At 39.7% G+C, this 20,429-nt stretch overlaps 2 protein-coding genes across 4 annotated transcripts; one reads left to right on the top strand and one right to left on the bottom strand.

Moving 5' to 3' along the window:
* Positions 1–333: 333 nt before the first annotated feature.
* Positions 334–9,052, top strand: DUS3L (dihydrouridine synthase 3 like). 2 transcript variants are annotated; one of them, XM_053468068.1, is made up of 14 exons: positions 334–404; positions 1,175–1,267; positions 1,553–1,835; positions 3,044–3,616; positions 4,172–4,213; positions 4,879–5,031; positions 5,640–5,756; positions 6,143–6,208; positions 6,584–6,694; positions 6,846–6,942; positions 7,293–7,368; positions 7,874–8,062; positions 8,506–8,634; positions 8,898–9,052. In XM_053468068.1, the coding sequence occupies exons 2-14, from the start codon at positions 1,176–1,178 to the stop codon at positions 8,968–8,970; spliced, it is 2,001 nt and encodes a 666-aa protein (XP_053324043.1). In that variant the 5' UTR covers positions 334–404; position 1,175; the 3' UTR covers positions 8,971–9,052. The 2 variants fall into 2 exon arrangements, with proteins under 2 accessions (XP_053324043.1, XP_053324042.1); XM_053468067.1 differs by lacking the exon at positions 334–404 and having other exon boundaries at positions 1,158–1,267.
* Positions 9,053–11,188: 2,136 nt separating this feature from the next.
* Positions 11,189–20,204, bottom strand: SRI (sorcin). 2 transcript variants are annotated; one of them, XM_053466147.1, is made up of 8 exons: positions 20,081–20,204; positions 16,687–16,770; positions 15,358–15,427; positions 14,756–14,799; positions 13,151–13,298; positions 12,756–12,869; positions 11,920–11,978; positions 11,189–11,358 (listed from the first exon to the last, which is right to left on the bottom strand). In XM_053466147.1, exons 1-8 carry the CDS (start codon positions 20,123–20,125, stop codon positions 11,332–11,334), a joined length of 591 nt encoding a protein of 196 aa, XP_053322122.1. In that variant the 5' UTR covers positions 20,126–20,204; the 3' UTR covers positions 11,189–11,331. The 2 variants fall into 2 exon arrangements, with proteins under 2 accessions (XP_053322122.1, XP_053322123.1); XM_053466148.1 differs by lacking the exon at positions 20,081–20,204 and adding an exon at positions 18,315–18,392.
* Positions 20,205–20,429: the final 225 nt, after the last annotated feature.

Here is a 20,429-nt window from a genome sequence, read left to right as displayed (position 1 = left end):
CTACAGCTAATGCATGTGTGGATTTAAATAAAGTAACCGTGAGTGAAACAAGGTACCATAAGGTGCCTTAAAAAAAAACAACAATAAGAAGAAGTATTCATTTTGTTTTATTTGACTTATTGGGTACAAAGACGTGCATGGATTGCAATGACACCAAAGTGATTAAATAAAGCTATATGCATTATTTAAAGGGTGTCTATACGGTAACGCGACACAAAGGGTGCCCGGAACGTAAAGTTTGTGGATACGTGTTTCTGCTCGGTGCTGCATAAGGGCGTACCTGGTAGTGGTAGGAGCATGTAAATGAGGTTACTCGCTTTCCACTTCCTCTTCCGTGCGCAGCGTGCCGAGTGGAGATAGCGGTGTGCTGTGTGACAGAGCCCCATAGACCGCATAGATAGCGTGTATGTGTTATGCTGAGTTATTAAACGCTTACATCATCACATGGTTAGGAAACGTGAAGCAGGGTCACTGCTCCAGCAGGGGATTCAATAAGAAACGAAATAGCGCCGGGTTTGCCAGATGACACTTGGCACATGTTGGTGGACTTCTGGTTCTCCTTAGGAAGAGCTACTGGGAAGTCACACTTGGTGGAGTGTGACCCAGTTTCCCTCCCTCAGGGAGTAACTCCCAATAATTTGTTTCTATGTACTATAGTGTAGTTTAGCATTGAAGACAGGCTGATTTTATTTTGTTGCAATAAACTCTTTATCTGTAGAGCTGGAATCTCTCATTGTTTTCAGTCATGTAATATTTTGGGTGACTTTCCCTGCTCTAACCCTGCGCTTTACTGACACTTTATGGATACTAATGAATTCCTCTTAGACTTTCATTAGTCAGTGTTCAGCAGGGTTATACTTGTTCTGTCACAAGCGATATAAGGAGTCGGATAACTTGTCTATTTGACTGGGCTAAGGTAACAGCGAGAACCCACACAAATGATTGATATACAGCTGCCTGAAAACATTAAGATAGGGTTATGTATTTCAAACTCTTTTTAAATTGAAATATGGAATCTAAACCAAACTGTACATTGAGCATTTTCCCAAACTTTTAATTGACTATGGTTGTATTGCTTAATTATTTGTGTATTCTGTTCATATACTGACTAGAAAATGATATACCAGAAATTTGATGTGATTAATATTTATGCTTTAATGATTTCATTTTCTAGGATGGCGGAAGGAAACGATCAAAATAGTGAAAATGGCGAAATCAAATCTCTGCCTAAAAACTTTGATCGTGGTGTTGCAGCCATTAAGCCCCAGTAAGTATGAGCCTCTTGCAGTGACTGTAAATGTCTTTTTTTTATTTGTTAGTCTTTTGTGGAAGATCATTATTCATTCTCACCGTGGCTGAACTTGCCTGTGCTGGTTGTCTTATATAGCAGACAATTTAGAATGAAAAAATACATATAGGAAATCCTTACCCTTGTGAAATATTCTACCCCGCTACAGGTTTTTATAGGTTATGGTAAAGTTCCATTGGTAATTACCAATGTTTGTTGTATTATTGGTTGGTTTTAAGTAGTTTTGCTGTTTTTGCTTTTAAGGTTTTTAACCACCAAAGAACAATTTCATGCTTTCATTGATGGAGATGGCAAAGCAGGAACCACAGAGCAAGAGAGTTTGGATAGTAATGGGGAAACTGCTGATGGCCCAAAAGAACCTGAAGCAAAACGGATTAAGCTCACTGATACCAGCAGCACAAATGAGGAGCAAAATAGTGCAGCGAATGTACAAGAAAAGAAAAGAGCTAGAGGGCAGAACAAGAGTCGTCCTCACATGAAACTTTCACAATTGGAGCAGACTAAGTTGTGTTCTACTCTACTACAGGTATGAGGAGTGCAAGTAGATCCTGTCTCACACTTGCTGTATTTCTATAGCGATTCATTTTTTTTTCCTGTAAATTAAAGAACAAGCTGTAGAGTCACATAAGAGGCCTCTGGCCATATATAATAACCTTTCTGTGGAATAGATGCAGAAAAGCCAGAAATGTTACAACCATAGGTTAGGAGAGTATTTTGACACTCCCAATTAGTGAATTTGGCTATTTGTAGCCACACCTATTGCTTACAGGTGTATAAAGTCAAGCGCAGACCTGTGGGAACATTGGCAGTAGGGTGACTGCTCTGGTCATCTAAGTTACTCTCATTATGTGGAAGCATCTAAGATCAACTGTAGCTTAGCTGAGAAGTTGAAGGTTATACATATTCATAGAACAGGGCTGTTGGGTGGAGTGTCGTCAGTTGGAGCACTCATTACCTATCTCTGTGCCCAAGCGGCCACACGCAGGCCTAAAATCATGGTGGCTGACATCTGCTCAAGTGGTGTAAAGCTTAACGCGGTTGTACTCTGCAGCAGTCGAAATATGTTCTCTGGAGTGTTAAAACATGCCTTACTGTCTCTCAGTCCATTATACAATGCATGGACTTAGCAGATTGCAAGAGAAGGCTGCTGCCTTTTAGTTCCAGTGAAGGCTCCTCGTAATGCTACAGCATTCATAACGCGTGAGTCTGAGCTTTGAACTTTGTTGCAGCAATTTGGGAAAGGCCCTTTCCTTTTTTTTTTCCCTGCGCAAGGTACTTACAGAAATTATTTGCTTAAATTTGCATATAAACCTGACTGGCCTTCACCCTGACCAAAGCTCCATAGAGCAACCTTTGGAATAAATAGTTCTTTGTGAAGAAGGCCTGATCACTCTACATTGGTGCTATACCTCGCTAATACTTGTGTGGCAAGTGGAAGCAAAACCCAGCAGCAATGTGCCAGCGTCTAGTGAAAAGCCTTCATTGCAACATATAAGGGAATATCTTTATATTAATGCTCGTCATTTTGGAAGGGGCTGTTCAATGAGCCTAACATAATAGAAAATATTGCGAAAAAAGTATAAGAAGCTTTATAACACCCTGTGCTATGTTTTTGCCTTCTAATAACATAAACAGTTCCCTGAATAATGTTGTGATCAATGTACATAACCATTTATTTAACCAAAATGTTTGGTTTATTTTTGCCTGTTACATCTGTTGGTTGATCTCTCCTAGGGAAAAGAAAAAAATTGTCCCTATGGCGATAAGTGCAGATTTTCACATGATATTGAGAAATATATGGCAGAAAAGCCAGCAGATATTGGGCCAAAGTGTCACTTATTTGAGACATTTGGGAAATGTTCCTATGGCGTCGTCTGCCGTTTTGCAAAATCACACTTGGCAGAAGGTTTCAAGAACATGATCAATGAAGATCTTGTGAAAAAGCATGAAGGGATTGCTTTAGTAAAGAACAATTTGGACAAAGATTTACAGTTTCAGTTACGGAAAAAAAAAGTTTTATTTGAAAAGTCGGTAGAATATTTGAAGAACATGAACAAATCCAAAAAGTCCGACACTACGGGTGGAAAGTTAGGCGTTGGAACAGAATTGAGCGTGGCTCCAGTGGAATGTGTGAAAGCATCTGCATTAGATGAAGCCGATGTGTGCAAGGTTTCTGGTGAGGGAGACACAATTAAGGAAGATTCAACTACAACTTCAACGAATGCTCAAAAAGAGATGGCAAAGGTCACAGTTGGACCGTTGACAGATGAAGATATTATAAAGCTCAGACCTTCTGAGAAGAAAACTGTAAGTATACCATTGCATTCCTGACTAGTAAAAGCCAACATTATATAATATCCACCTAAAAACATGTTAGTGTATTTATTTAAGGGAACATTATGGTAAATCATGCACAATGTGTGTTATAAGAGTCATGTTGAATTTTCTTTTTGTAAAGGTGCAGTTTAATGTCCCATTCGGCTCCACCAATGAACAGTGCATTTAGTAAGAACTATAATATGCTTCATTTACTGGTTAAAAAGTGCACTTTACTATGCTGAATGCACCTCCTGTTCTGCGGTTAGCCGGAGGTGAAGAAATAAATCAAATGCATATAGGCTATGTATCCAAAAAAATGTTTAAAGGGTACACTTGGCTGTCGTGTGCCTTAACGTGTCATTTGTGGAACTTCCCTTTAAAGAGTTAAAGATTTTGTGTAACCAATGACTGTAAAATTTTATGTCAGGTAATTTGCAAATACTTTAATAATAAAAAAGTGCATGTTTCAGTTTGGTTTTCTTATAAAGCTATACACAAGGTGGTGTTTGGGGGAAATAATGTGTTTTGTTTCCATCCCTGCAGATTGATTTCAGAAACAAGCTGTATCTTGCGCCATTAACAACGGTAATTCCCAATAAATGAACTTCAGTTCACAAATGTATTTAAGTAGGAGAACGTCTCAACTTCCTGTGATGTTTGTACAGTGAATGTGTGTTTTTATTCACTACTGCTGTTTAGAACATAGGTGCGTTTTTTTTGAGGACTGTTAGCTTAGTTACAAGACTTTTTAAGCAATACCTTTATTTTGAACTGTGGAAAATTTAGCTTTAATCAGTAGGCTAGACTGGTGCTGATGAATGACACTGATACAAATAGAAATTATATTTCCAATCACTCTTGCGTGTTCTGCCCTAGTGAACATCTTTGTATTTTGATTATTGATAGATAGATATATAACTAGTATTGAAGTCAATAAGGATTCATATTTACTACTATGAATGAGACATTCTTAGAATTAAGTGTTCTGCTTAAATCCTCTTCATATGTATGTATGTGCCAACTGGCTGCACCTCCTAAAAGTGTAATATTCAGTGCTAATGGGAATGTCAGAGTTCTATGTATGTTTGCCAGCTGCATTATGATCTGTGTGCGTGTGGCTGATCCACAACTCCTTGTTAAAGCCAGATACTATGAATACATAATTTGTATTTATTCAAAATGCATTTCATATTTGTTTTCATAAGGAATAACTCCCTAATACTTTTTGTTTTTGTTTTTTCTTTTTCTAGTGTGGCAATCTGCCTTTCAGGAGAATATGTAAACGTTATGGGGCAGATATCACATGCGGAGAGATGGCTGTGTGCACAAATATTTTGCAGGGACAGCCGTCTGAATGGGCACTGTTAAGGCGGCATCATACTGAGGATCTATTCGGTGTACAGGTTTGTAGTGGCATTACAAAACAACCTATTTCTAGTTTACACAATGTAGGTGTAGAATCAAGCGTACACCACACATTGAAAACTTGTGAATGTCTGACATAGGTAAAGCAACAGCTGTCCTTTCGCCTAAAGGTGATTTTAAGACCTCTGACTTGGTAAAGTCTGTACATGAAAGTATAGCTCACACTTAATACATATTTCTATCACTTCATATTGGTTTGTGCTGATTATAATATTACAACTTCCTTAGCTAACAATACTAGCTTTTTATGCGAGTTTCCATGATCCATCTTGAACCACAGAGCAAATGCAAATAGTTCTGCTTATTTAAATAGCAATTTCACTTTTTATGGAATTTTTGTTCAGGACATATCTGCTGGTGAAATGCTTGGTGACAAATACAGTGCCTACCTCTCTACAGTGGTCAGTTTATCTGTAATCCCATGGTGGCCAGCTCCAGTAAACAATGGTCAATGTGTGTAATATAGATACATAGATAACATATACATACAATACGCTCAGTAGTGAGCAAACCTGGAATAAGGACCTTGTGAATTAGGTTGCTCCCACTTCAATCTGTTGAATGGTTGATATTTTGTTTCTCTTAGTTAGAAGGTGCTTTTCCTGACACTATGACCAAATGTGCTGAGCTCATCAACAAACACATTGAGGTTGACTTTGTGGATGTCAACGTTGGATGCCCAATAGACCTGGTGTATAATAAGGTAGGTGTTCTCTCCTCTGAGATTCTGTCCATAGATTAGTATGCTCGATAAGTGTGTTCAGAAGTAATGGTTTTTATTTTATGCAAGTTCTTTTTTGGAAGAACTGAAGTCTCTGTGCATCCCTGTGCCCAGCTTGTTTCTGTCCGTTAGATGGCATGTTATGCTGTCAAGTAGGATATATTATGTCCTGATGTGTAAAACCATAGAATTCAAAGAGATGTCATTTCTTTTATGACTGTTTCCACATGCTTGCTGGAGTGTTTACAGTGAATAGGATCATTGGCAATAAAACAGAAATGTTCCTAGGCATTACATGAATCTCTTGTCTACCATTGTTCCACTTTTACAAATTGAAGTTTACAGTCAATCTTTTCACTTTCTTATAGGGAGGTGGCTGTGGGCTAATGAATAGAACTAACAAATTTGAACAGATTATAAAAGGAATGAAATCGGTAAGTATGAGAGTTGTTTTCCCTAGCACTAGTAATGTGATCTGGAACCAAATTGTTTTTTTCTTCTGGTTCCAGTTGCAACCTGCATATCAATTATATGCAAGGACATTTTAATTGTTGACATGCAAAGATCTCACACTCCACGTTGGTGCCAGATGAATGTGCATTGAAGAGCATCCTGGTATTACAATCATTAAAACAAAGTGGTTGCAAAACTACATGTTACACTGCTAATACATGTTTACTTAAGGTTTTTGTCATACGTGTGATGCTAAATAACTTTTTTTCTTGTAAAGGTCTTGCTTGTTAATCAAGATAACATTTTCCTTGCTCTGGCCAAATCTGATTTTTGTGTGTATGTTTGACTTTGCGTAGGTGCTTGATGTTCCACTGACTGTGAAGATCAGGACGGGTGTTCATGAAAACCACAATCTTGCCCACAAACTTATTCCAAAACTTAGAGAATGGGGTGTATCATTGGTTACTGTGAGTATTTATACTATGTCAAGTGAAAATATCTTTGTCACAGTGAGCAGTGCCATTTTTTAATCTATTAAGAACAAGGCTTGTGTTACAGTGAACGTGTTATAGCAGCTTTCAATGAAGTTTGGTTATCTTTTCTGCTTTCCTTTTCTAGCTTCATGGAAGATCGAGAGAGCAACGATACACCAAGCTTGCAGACTGGGAGTATATTAATTCCTGTGCTAAAATAGCAGACCCACTTCCGTTCTTTGGTATGTATAACTGATAATCTGTTGAGTGTACCTTCCTCAAAAAGTACTCTAGTAAGCCTTCTGTTCATTAAGTAAATCTTTCATATAATGCATTATAACTTGGGTGCACAGGTTATTCTGTATAGTTCTCATTAAGATGACATAACCAGCCAGAAATGGATTTTAAAAACACAATGCTTTTTTCTTTTCTCGTTTTTTGTTTTTATTTAGTTTTTAGTTCTGTCGTTGTAACCTGACATTTCTAGTCTGACAAGTGAAAAATAGCTTATAAACTTTAATTAAAAAAGGCTGGAGTATGCCCTATGGAAAACCCTTTCAGACTTTTACACAACATATGTTTTGTTCAACAGGGAATGGAGACATCTTTTCTTACGAAGACTCAAATCGTGCTCTGCAGACTGGTGTTTCAGGTGTAATGCTGGCAAGGTAAACAATTAAAGCACAAGATATTGCTAGCCTTTAGAATATAGATTATAGTCCTTTTAAGATGTTTCTCTTTTCATTAATGTGTATTGCCGTTCTATCTAAATGTAATAGTGTAATGAGGAATTCAGTTGAAAAGTAACTTCATAATTCAGTAGGATCCACTTTGTCATAATGGAATGGACTCAATAGGACGTGACTGGCTATAATATATCCTTACGGAACATCTTGAACAAAATAGCTGTATAATAAGTTAATAAAAGTAAACATTTTAAAGTAATCAGTCTTATAGTATATCTTGGGACTTGCACTACCAGGTTCTGGACTAATGAAGGCATGGTTGGTAGTTCATAGCTGGCACTTTTTGGAATTACTAGATAGAGCCCTCAATGTTTGCCGCCATCCAATTTATCGGTTTTTGTTAGGTCTAGTTGGCCTGGTTCCAGAACCGTAGCGTGCTTGTTTCACATGGCTAAATAAACTCCTAATCAGCTGTATCTAATTTCAGAGGGGCACTTGTGAAACCCTGGCTCTTTACCGAGATTAAAGAGCAGCGACACTGGGATATATCCTCTTCAGAAAGATTTGATATTCTCCAAGATTTTACGAACTATGGTCTGGAGCACTGGGGGTCCGATTCCCAGGGAGTGGAGAAAACAAGAAGGTTTATGCTGGAGTGGCTGTCCTTCCTCTGCAGGTACAGTGGGATTCAGTATTGAAAGGCATTTTTTAAGCCTATTGCAGAACATTGTAAAATAGATTTTTATTAGATGTGCAAAACAGAGTTTAAGATCTAGTTTTAGAACAGCTTTCATTGATGTGTGAGTGAAGATTAAAAAAAAAAATCACACTTTCGTGCGTACAGCTGTAAATATTTCCAAAAAAAACCAAAATAAACAGAAGTGCTACTTTTGACTGGGACAAGCGTGCTGGAAGATCATAGATACTGCTTGTAATGCTGGCTGCAGTGCTGTCTAAACTGCTGTCATGGTAATATAACCCGTTAGCTGCTACAGACAGAATTTTCCTAATCTTAATTCTGCAACAACATTTTCATGAAGCACAATACAGATTTAGTGTCCTTTAGGGTCTTTTCTAATTTTTTTTTTTCCTTTTACTCCCTTTCTGACATGATTGTAGGTACATTCCAGTTGGTTTATTGGAACACATACCTCAAAAAATCAATGAACGCCCTCCGTACTATATAGGTAGAGACTACATGGAGACACTAATGGCAAGCCAAAATGTATCTGATTGGATCAAGATCAGGTAATCATGATTTCTGGATTTTTTGTTTTTTTTAACCATTCTTCTCCTTTCATCGGTAAACATTTACACATTTTCTTTTGGCGAGCCTTCAGCTGAACACATCCTGTGTGTGTTAGCGTTGCTGGAATTTTCATGGAATGAAAATATATTTCCTACTTTGCTTTTTTATTTTTAACTTGTCTTTTCTTGAAATATATGTTGGAACAGAACTTGCCCTTTTCGAACTGTGTTGATTTCTAACTCATTTTTTTTCCCCCTTCCAGTGAAAAGCTTCTGGGACCCGTGCCTCAGAACTTTACGTTTTTACCGAAACACAAAGCTAATTCTTACAGATAATGTAGAATTTGCATGTATTTGAACACAATTCTGACCATGTTACACTTTTAGCAGTGGTTTTATAATAAACATTACTACTTTTTTTGTGTTTAGTTTTTTGAGACAACTTTGTACTTAAATGGAAAGTTACATTTGTTTTAGTATTGATGTTTTGGATAAATGATTATCTTACCTTAGAAAAGATAAAAATCCGTCTCTTTAGCTTTGCAAAGGCAGTTAGAACCAAACTACTAAAGCAGAATGATGCAGATCCTACAAACAAGGTCTGTATACGTCCCAATACGTGGATCAGTACACTTTTAAACCCAACGTTTAGGTATGACACCTTTTTAACTGATTTGCGCCTATAGAATGTACGTCCCCTAAACAGTGGCTGCGATGACAAAGTAGTACTTATAGAAAAGTAAGCATTCATGGTATGGTGTAGAGGAGTTTTAATGTTAGGGAGGGAGAAAATTTAAGAAATAAAGAAAAAAAAAATCCCAAAGCTTTGAACTTATGTAGTTTTTAAAATTTGTAGTGTAGTAACAGCAGCACACCACAATATCGAGGATGAGGCAAATGCCATCTTTGTAGGACAGCTCAGGTGAATCAGGCTAGTCTTGTGAAAGTACCCCAGCAGCTGATGAATAAATATCACCCTGTTTCCCTCTAGCCAGCTTCTAAAATAAGATGCACTGATCCTGTGCCTTCTGCTGAACATGGTGGTCCCAGAAATCCCTCCCTTTCGAGCCATGCTTTGCATTACATAACATCCAGGGTAACATTTTTACACAATATAACTTTGGAAACAAAACCACATTATCTGGCTACAAACAGGCTCTCCCTACCATAGGGTTATCCCACTGCTCTGATCAAAACATCCTGGGCACTAATTTTATTGAGGGGTGTTGGAGGAAAAAATGGCTTGTTCCCAACATACTCCCCCCCCAAGAGAAAAAGTATGGCCCACTAAGAGCTTTCTGTAAAGAGGAATTTGCTAGCCCTACATTAGAGTGAAGTGTGTACTGTTGACTATTCAGCCCATCAAGGGGTGGAGGGGGTGCAGATACAAATTATCGGGGAGGGGCAGATTCGGCAATCCTGTGCCTGCAGCCATACTGGTTGCCATTGGCCCAAATCAATGTGCACACTGTACAAATCACTGTATTGTACAAAAAAAAAATCACAGGAAAAATCTTTCAAGTTTAAATATTTTAATGCCCTACCTTGTCATGAAAATATGGTATCACTAAATGTCCTTAGGAAAATGTCTGCTAACAAGTCTATCAGGATAACCTACTGCCTCCAAAAGGAATCCCCAGAAGTGCTGTAGAGTGTGCACAAAAGAGGGGTATCAGGAACGATTCCAGTTACCATTGTACCTGCTGCACCCCCACTACCAGGATTGTCCATTGGAAACTTTAATATCTCAGGCCAATCTCCATTCTGGCAGCCCCAGCAAGCGGGACTCTGCAGGATGCTCCCTCTCCGAACCACCCCTTGTCTGTATCCCACCTCCTGTGGGTTATCTCCAGGAAAGAGTGCTGTGGTCAGGTTGATGGTGTCCAGGCTATGAGGGGTTAAAAGTCTGAGGATAGGACGTGAGGGAGAACAAAGCATAACCAATAATCACCACGTATACTGGGACATACAGAAATCAAACCGTAATTACTACAGACGGCGCCTATTAACTCCTGGGCCGTCACAGCGTGCATTAAACATGGGCAAGAAATATGGTAACAATGAAAAGAGAGCTCTAATTTATGAATAAAATAGTAAGGAAATCCAAGTTGAAGGGGACCTGTTGCTGTCCCAGCTTTTAGCACAAATAAATCAATGTATTAACACTACCTGCTGCCTGTGCTTTTTGTTAAATAGTGTGACTGTTATAGATATTTGGTTACGATTTCCTCTTCTGGAAGCTGAGATCAGGGTCAGTCTGTGGCAGAAACAGCCAAAAGTTACCCTCTCACCCTGCGCTTATAACGGCTGCCTAAACCAATGAACAGGAGGAGGGAGAGGAATGATCCTGCGGACTTTAAGTAAGAAAGTTAAGATGCCTTACCGCAGTGTATTCAAATAAGATGGGTTTGTAAACAATCTGGGGAATGTCACAGATCGGTGTTTTGAACAAGAAAAACTGTCAACATAACAAAAAAATGTGGGGTATTCCTGTGTTAGCTCCAAGTACTCAAAATAGTGAGGGTAAAAAAAAAACCACACACTGGATTAGCAGTTTAGTACGCATCACATTTTAATAAAATAAAAAAATACAAACATTTAACATGAGTGGTTACAAATAGACATTTGCATTTCAGGAATGGTACAAAAGGGTAAATAGGCAAATGTCATCTGCTCTTCACATTTTTCCAGCAGAGTTTAGATACTCATGACACATTGAATGAACTAGAATAAAAAAGAAAAAAAAATTACATACATCTAATCCAGAACTACCGAGTTACCCCAACCTCTTTAATCAAAACTTATTACAGGAGTCATTTGCATTAACCCCAATACATTCATGTTATTACACATTGGATCACCCAAAAGGCACCGTTAACACCCAAACCTATACTGGGCAAGAGTTAAAAAAACAAGTAACTAAAAATACTGCAAAAACTCTTCAGTAGCAACAGAGCAAACTACTAGATAATCATTTTTTTATGGTTTAGCTGCACCATAGTGATTCTTGACCTGCATTACATTTTTTCTACTGCCAGGATAATCATCCATTAAGATATTCATCTTACTGGGAACATCTCTTTTGCCAGATTATCTTCCCCAATCCTATTTGTTAAAGCAGCAGGTCCTGGCAGCCTTGCAAGATAGGATGTAAGTAACTGCACTTAGGGAGAAGGTGAAACATGGCAAACAAAGTAGTCTCTTTCCTGATACCGCTTATGCATCTGAAACTAGGTAGCATCAAAAAAATAAAATCTAAATAAAAATAAATAAAATTGTACTCACATCATCATACTGGAAGTTAACTATGCCCTGGTGGGCATGATCCCTTCTTCGGAACGCATCTGCAAGAACATTTTTTACATGAAAATGTTTTAAAAAACCCAACATGAATCAAAATGATGAGAAAAAAAAACCATAACCACATTTTGCATCACTTAGCTATTCCTATGAACTTTGTTTTATTTTGCAAATGCTATACGTATTAACAGATATGTCTATATTTTCCACAGGGAAATAGCTTTTTATGTATTTTTCCACTTAGTTTGCAGTAGATTGCTTTAACCCTTTCCACCCCTCACGACGCCCTATACCATCATCAATACGTAGGTGTTCCTAAACATTAAGCTCTGATAGCATAGAATGTCATGTCTTCAGTAGTGGTGTGCGCAGTGCTAGCTTCAGCTCTCAGCGCAGTGTGCAGAAACCATAACGTCTGTCTATCCTATTGCAACAGAAAAGACTTCCTAGAGGTCTGAAAACCTTGTGAGGCTCAGAGCAAGGAAAGCTACTACGTCATCTGGGGGTAAACCCCCCCTCACAGTGCTTACGGGGTGCCTATAGTTCGACCAGCCAGCTGGCACACTCGGTAAAGAAGCGGTTAAGGAAACTGTACATAAAGACATGTTGAGTGTTATTTGGAAAGGACACTTTTGATGCAAAAAAAAACAAAAAAAAACAGAAGTGGGGCAATCAGCAGGGTCATTTCACTGGTTGCTATGATGATTGCATCAGTTTTATTATACATAACACCTCTTGTGCCATAATGGTGTTTATTCACAGCAAGCCTAAAATGACTTATTGCTTACAAAAATAAGATAAATATCCTTTCCGTCACATACCTGTCAGCGATCTCATTTTGACACAACATGCAATGTAATCATCAAATGTGATTCTCCCACCGGTGCTGTATCTCTTTGCGATGTTATTCAAGGCCTGGGGACTCAAATTAAAGCCTAAAGACATCAATGGATAAAGAAAGATAGTGTCCAATTAACTAAACAAAAACAGGATTATTTTTTACATGATGCAGTCCCTTTATTCAAGCTGTCAAAATGCCCATGTTATAGCACCACGGAGTTAATCAAGGCACAAAACGGTGTTACGCTTATGATTTATAAAATACATCCTTAAATTGTATCTATTTTTCAAGCTTGGTAAAGGAAATATAAACTTATTTAACCACAGAAATCATGCTTAAACTAACAGTATAACATCAACAGTTCAAAACCCTTACCCATGGTGGCCATGGCCCTATGCAACTCCATTCCATCGATGGAACCACTCCTGTCAGCATCAAAGCTAATAAAGTGTTGTTTCCAGCCATTGAGTACAGCCCCAAGCTCTTTAAATTCATTAAAGCCCATCTTTCCAGACATATCTCGCTAAAAATAAAAGTTAAGGAAAAATACACAGAGCCGCTTACAAAATTATCTTGTAATACCTCGACCATTGTACATAGTTTCCACCGGTTCCAGGATACTTGAAATGGATCAGTTCATAATAAATCCTACACTATACCATAAATAAATATATAAAATTATATTATATTATATATTATATAATATATATATATATTATATTATATTAATTTTAGTGCAGGGCTTGACAAATTTGTTGTGAATCTAGAAGCCAGCTAAACAAGTTAGGAGCCAGGTTTATTTTTTTTAAACTAACAGTTGGTTAGGAGTGATCTGATCATCAGCCCACTTACTAAAATCACAGCATTTGACCTGGAAGCACCCTGGACAAAGAACCCTCTCCTCTCCCCCTGTCCCTGAAGCTGCCTCTGGAAGCTGGGACGCAATTGCTGGTCTACAGACCAGCCATTGCAGGGGGAGTCTCTTTGATGACTGCTGTAGGCTTCCATGCCTACAGGAGTCATCAAAGGGCTTGTGGGGGCTCGTTTTTGCTGTTGCTGGTCTCCCTGGAAGCTTCCAAGCAGATCACCATCAGCAGAGCAGACCCCGTACAAAACGGAGGTTAATGCTGCACTGTCGCTCTCATGGAGCAATCAGGCAGCAGGGGAATGTTGTGTCAGGTCCCCACACTTGTGTGGGGACCCAATCAACACATCACCCCCTTCCCTGAGAAGCTGCCTGTGCTGAAAACGCGATTGCTGGTTTTCCTGCAACCGCGTTTTCAGCCTACAGAATCACTCCGTGGGAGTGATCACAGGCTTGGGGGCAGGCTCGGAGTGGCTGTGCTGTCTGCAATTTTTTGTTAATGTAACAGGCTGACAAACACCTAGGCGCCAGGACAAAATTCTCTGTCGCCATGGCGACCTGGCGTCTGGGATTTGTCGAGCCCTGTTTTAGTGTACTTTTTTATGTCCCCCCCCCATCCCCTCCCTCCTATGTATTTGCTCAATTTCACCATCCCAAGCAGTTTGATTTGCAGGAGATGCATTCAGAACACCCGGACGCATTTGCATCCAGTCACCACCAGCCTGCTCCACCGCCATCTTGCATAAACGTTCCAGGGGGTCTAATGAGCCCCCAGTTTATGCAAGATGGCAGTGGAGCAGGCTGGTGGTGACTGGATGCACATGCACGATACGCATGCACAGAAAGCTCTACCACTAGTTTCAATGCAAGAGCTTTCCGGACGCTGAGCGTCTGCAGCTTCTACATGTAACAGAGTTTCTTATTGTTCAGCCAGATAAAGAATGCATAGTGAAGTACTGATAGAGTTGGGGCTGTATGAGAACACTGTCCTGTTCTCAAGAGCTCACATACATGTAATAATCAAGCTCCTATGCACAACTTTGATTTGATTACCAAACACATGCCATGTGATGCAGATGGAGTATTAAAACTCATTCTAATAGAAAAAGGGATACATCCAGCATAGAGATCATGAGCCTGCATGTTTCCAGGTTGAATGCTGCAAGTTAAACAAAGTAAAATTGTCAATAAGCACTTTGTTAACTTATAATAGATACCCCAGTGCCATTCTATTATAATACAGATACCCCAGTGCCATTCTATTGTGTTGCAGGATATGAAGTGGTTATTGCTCGTAGTAATCTCACAGCGGTTAGCATTGGCTTTATGTTCCTAGAGTAGAATATATGCCTTGCATGTTTTTTTTTGGTCTACAAAGCTGTTTACAGATAGCAGTGTTAGTTTAACGGCTAATCTTTACACAGATTCTTGTGACCTTCTATGCTCTATTGATTAGAATATAACATAGGTCAAACAAATTGTTATGATGTATTGAAAACCAATGATGCATCAAGTGGAAGAAAGAAAAAAGTTAAAGGTTTGAGAGCTGACATCTTTCAGCTAGGATACCTTTATACCTATATGTTTACAAGCAAAGTTGCTAGGAAACCGTATAGTTAACATTTTGTCCCCTACAGAACGGCACTTAGATATTTATTTTAATGACAGGTGCTCTGTAAAAAGAAGGTGTGCAGTGTTTAAACTTCAAGTCACATACGTTTATATCCTCCAGAGAAGCCCGATTGGGTTAGACACCTCTGAAGCTCTTCAGCGTCAATCTGACCGTCCTTTAACGGAAGAGGGAAAAAAATAAATAAGTTTATGAGGAGCACAATACAAAACACTGAATATACTGCAGCTACTGTCAATAATTAAATGGTTTGATACAAGTTGTGACTGGTTGCAGTGCATACAGGTAAGCAACATTATATACAACCATACGCAAGGACAGAAACCTGGTGTCACGCACAGGAGAGGCTTAATGAATTCCACAGGGTTTTAACACACTATAAAAACTGATAGCAACTCACAGCCCTGGTGGTTCTACCTCTACAGTCAGCAACTTTTCTCCTCGCTGACCCACGCTTTGTCTACCTTCCCTTAAATATAATTTAAAGACGTTTCACTTTACTTAGAGGTTGGTAGATAAATGAAAAAGGTAGAAAAGCAGAAGAGGTAAAGGCCAATACAGAGAGGGTTTTACATATGCATTTACACCAGGAAAAACAGGTAGACTCGACGGGCCAAATGGTTCTTATTAGACTTGTGCAAACAGACCATAAAACTATTTGGACAAGTTTGTGTTTTTTTTTGGTGCATTCATTTTCGGACAAATTTTGTTTCCTGCCCTTTCGGCTTGTACGAAAACCAGAGGGCACTTTACATTTAGTGAACAAACTTTGTTGTCACCTCATTCAGTCTCTCATGGTCTTTCAAACGTCCTCACAAGGGCTCCCTACCTTCACCGCCAACTGCTTCCATGCCCCTGTTTTCCTTGCTGCATAGGTTTGCTGTTACTTGTGTCTTCTTTCTCTGTGGACATAGCCTCCTGCCAAGCTTCCGCAAAAGGACAACCTCTCACCAGAAGACCATGTCCACGGAGAAGTCACAAGAAACAGCAGACGAAGAAAGACAGAAGATGCAAGAAGTGAAGCTGCATGGGACCCGGAAGTGGTCAGGAGAGAAAGTAGGGAGACATTCAGTAAGCTAATGAGTGTGAGAGAGTGGGGAAAGAACCAGCTAAATTCACACAGAAATTCAGAGCTTTTTGCTTAGTTTTCATTTGCGTTGTTGGCGGTCCCTTCCTCTAGTTCTAATCAAACATCAAATTCTATGTTTCCCCTGGTTCCTGGCTCTTGGATTTGTTGTTGGCTGCTGCCTACCTTCTCCCAAGATTTGCCACCCGCCGTGACTATTAGCCTGTCGGGACCCGCTTCTGTCTCACCGTCTTGATTTGTTCCCTAACCCTGGCACTTACTCTCCCAGAATGTACCATAGTCACCGTATAAATTCCCATAAACTATACGCTCCTATGCATTCAACTCACCTGTCCTGCAACTGCAGCAAAGTATCCATACATGGGATCTTGGTGTTGGCCAGGAAAAGGAGCGCCACCTGGAGCACCGCCATACTACCGAAATAAAAAAACCAAAATGTAGTTAAGTGAATATTTACAACAACATCTTTATAGTGCCAGGTGGTTAATTTGCACATAGCCATCTCTGAGAATGTGAGAAACACACGGGAAACTTGCCCACACAGAGACCCTTGAATAAATATAATGGTCTACCTACCCTTTACATTGCAAAGTAAGATTTGACTTGTAAAAGGTAAGATTTGTTGCATTATTTGTAGCTATTTTTATGGTAATGTAGTAAGGAGTAGCTGTGTTATATATAACTGTAGATGCAAAGTAATAAAATGTTGCACAATCTTGTAATACCTTTTTTATTGGATTAACCGTATTTTGTAATGACAACCTTTCAGGAGCCTCTCTTATCAAGTCAGAAATGCTTTTGACTTTGATAAAGCGAAGACTCATAAAAGCTTGTCATTACAAAATACCGTTAATCCTACTATAAAGCTATTACAAAGTTCTGCAACATTTTGTTACTTTTATAGTAAAATATTAATGGCCATTACAGAAAACACTAAGGTTCGGCAACCCGTCCGGCATACAGCAGAAGGCATCATGGAGTATGCCTGCCGTCTGCGCTGACCTGGTAAGGAACGCTGCATGATTCAATAGTCTGCCGGTGACATTACTGTAACAACCGCGTTTCAGGCGGCTTTGCGCAGACTATTGATTCAAGGCTCAAGTTGAAATCTGCTGGGCTGCGGTAGTACAGCTCTGGTCGGGGGGGAGGGATTAAAAATGTGCAGACGTGTGAGAGCTCTTGAAGAACACTATGAGGTCATCATGTACTGTACTGATGGAGTAAAAAAAAAAAAGTGTTGAAACCTGAAGATACGAGGAGATCTATTGAATATTCCTCTCTCTGCACTCGTACCATTTTATGCAGTGTGCATTTTCTGTTCTGTACGTCTTAAATACCTATATAGGGAGCAGCAGAGTATAGATCGTGTCGTATATACGTGGGTCTGAAAAGTACTTCCAGCCCAGGCCAGTTTAGCAAGTCTGTGCTCGCCCAGAAACACAAGACACAATAAAGACTCTAAATGTCACGGCAGTGACTCTTTTCACAAAGCATGTTGCACGGTTTTATTCACAATAAGTACTTGAATTCATCAAAAAGAAAAAAACGTAAGCGTTAAATTCATATATTCTTAGAACTAAACCAAAAAGGTGCAATTTTAATTTTCCCTAAGACCCTTTTATTGATTGGGCAGTCTCGATGTGTCCAGAATGGAACAAAGGTATCGAACATTTGAACCGCCTGATACCAAAATTCAAGCATTTCATTTTGCAAGGAGAGTTGACGGGGGCTTTGACACCCAGAACTATCCACTGACCATGGACCAGCTCAGCCCTTGTTACTCTCCTGTAAACACTTAGTATAGTGAATACATCCAAAAGGAACTGATCAGCTAAACAGTGTCCTGTACACCAGCCCCCACCCTAGTGAATGACTATGCCAAGCATTAGAAAAGAAACCATACCGATGCGGACCAATAATACCCAAACCTACAGCTACTGTGTGAAAAGGACTATACCGGTATCGAAGCAGCCATTGTTCTGAATCCAGGAGTATAGTTTCCAAAGCTTGTCGCTTGGGTGCCGTGCGTCAGGCAGATCCTACTGACGAGTTGGCTTCGCAACGAGAATCATTTAACCTCAGAGCAACGTAACGGAAGCTGAACCCGTGTCACGCCCAAAAACCAGAGTAATAATCCCAAAATAACAATGCTTGGCAACGCTGTAAATACACGGCCGTTAAGTATATAGCATTCGGAATCCCACACCACCGACAGCCCTTTTGCGAGTTACTTTACATTAAAAGAAAATAAATATTACCTAAAGTTATCCTACCTACTAAACATCCTACATAAAAGGGGAACTCGCACCATAACTAGCATCAGATTAAATCAGCCTAATCTACTAGACAAACACTCTGATTCCTTATCATACTAGTAAACAACAGAATGGCTCAATCTTAATCACACAGTTGGGACGCTCTGACTAATGAAAGTCTATGGTGGAAGGACTTCATTAGCATTGCCGTAAAGTATCGACTCAGTGTGGTTCTTCAACAGGAAAACTCACGCAGAACATCACATGACTGACGATGGCAGTTTGTTGGAGCAAAATGAATTTATGCTTGAGAAAAGTTCCGGTGTTTCTTGTTCTTTAAGCGATACATTGATGAAAATAAGGTGGAACAATTTTCAATAACCCCCCCTCCCCATCATACATCTACAATGAAAAAGAGACCACTGAGTTTTTGAAAGCTTATGCATATAGCTTAAACATATCAACTGAGGACTCCATATTACTTTAGTTGTCACGTAGATCCGTACAAGTGCAAGATCATCCAGTTTTCACCCTGATATTTGAATGAATGCAAATGCTTTTCCACAGGTGTTAAGGTATTTGTTAAGCAATGTTTAATATATATATATATATATATATATATTATATATATATATACACATATATATATATACACACACATATACATATACACATATACATATACATATACACATATACATACACACATATACACACACTAGACTACTGAGGATCGGTTCCTAACAATTTTAATTTTTTGATCACTTCATTATTTGATGAGGATAAAGCAACAGAAGAATGTGCCAGGGGAGTACCACCCTTAAAGGGTCACCAGCTGTGATTATAAGTTATACACATTCCTGGGTTAATAACCAGTAGCAGAAATCACATTCCTGTAACTAACCTGATAGAGAGGGCATGGAAGGTGAGAATCTCACATAAGAGTGGCTACTATTCTTTAATACAGCGCCAACATATTCCATGGCGATGTACAACTCAGAGATTAAATGAGTCTATGTAAATTCATATGCGAGTATGGAGTATATTGCTTTGGATGGAAGAGCAGTTAGAAGGGGTCCCAGTAAAGCGCACAGGCCTGGGGATGATTCCCTTTCAGCAGCCCCTAATAAAGTGTAATTGATACACTGATTCTTACTGAGATGACTGACCGGATTACAGAGTGTTTGTGCCGGGAAGCCAAACCCAGAAGGTACCCCAGGGACTGGAAGCATTACCCTCTCCCACGGTGCTTCCCCAGTCCCCACCCTGCAGCAGTGCAGGCGCAACGCACACTGACGGCGCAATAATTCTCCTTTAGACGCGCAATCAGGAAACTGTGTAAGATTCATGTAATACTAAATACCCAACCGCCCCGGGACATGTTCACTTCCCAGCAGAGACCACCCCGGATTTCACCCATAGATACCCCGACCTATACTAGTGCTCACGCCAAGGTGTAAGTACCTACCCCTGCCTGGTAGTATCCTGCCCCGGGATGCCCTGGATAAGCCATTACTGCAGTGAGACCTGAGAGCTCTGTGGCCGGGCGGTAACCCCTGACGTATGCACTATGTGTGAACGCCCCGCCCAGGGCTGCACGCTTCGGGGGGCGGGGCTATTTTTCAGCGCGGATATTACACCGAGGAATTTCTATGTAGTACAGGCCCTTGGTCATTCCTGGAGCAGGCCTTGGAACTGCAAATCCCATGATGCTTAGCCATCCCTTAGAGTCTGTGGCTTTCTGGGGAGCTGTAGTTCAGTGCTACAGTGACTACACCCTCTGAGATTTGTTGAGGGCATTGAATGTTGTGTGAGGG

Source organism: Spea bombifrons, chromosome 5 (assembly GCF_027358695.1).
Source record: "Spea bombifrons isolate aSpeBom1 chromosome 5, aSpeBom1.2.pri, whole genome shotgun sequence".
Lineage (NCBI taxonomy): Eukaryota > Metazoa > Chordata > Amphibia > Anura > Pelobatidae > Spea > Spea bombifrons.
Note: the sequence above shows the minus strand (reverse complement) of the source record. Positions and strands in the feature narration are given on the sequence as shown.

Excerpts from the sequence above, each read along its gene's own strand:
- DUS3L (XM_053468067.1), top strand. The coding sequence starts at position 1,158 with ATGATTTCATTTTCTAGGATGGCGGAAGGAAACGATCAAAATAGTGAA. Across the intron at positions 1,836-3,043 it reads TGTGTTCTACTCTACTACAG|GGAAAAGAAAAAAATTGTCC; the intron begins GTATGAGGAGTG and ends GATCTCTCCTAG. Across the intron at positions 4,214-4,878 it reads ATCTTGCGCCATTAACAACG|TGTGGCAATCTGCCTTTCAG; the intron begins GTAATTCCCAAT and ends TTCTTTTTCTAG.
- SRI (XM_053466147.1), bottom strand. The coding sequence starts at position 20,125 with ATGGCTTATCCAGGGCATCCCGGGGCAGGATACTACCAGGCAGGG. Across the intron at positions 11,979-12,755 it reads CAAAATGAGATCGCTGACAG|ATGCGTTCCGAAGAAGGGAT; the intron begins GTATGTGACGGA and ends ATGTTCTTGCAG. Across the intron at positions 11,359-11,919 it reads TTAACTTCCAGTATGATGAT|TTCATTCAATGTGTCATGAG; the intron begins GTGAGTACAATT and ends TTTTTATTCTAG.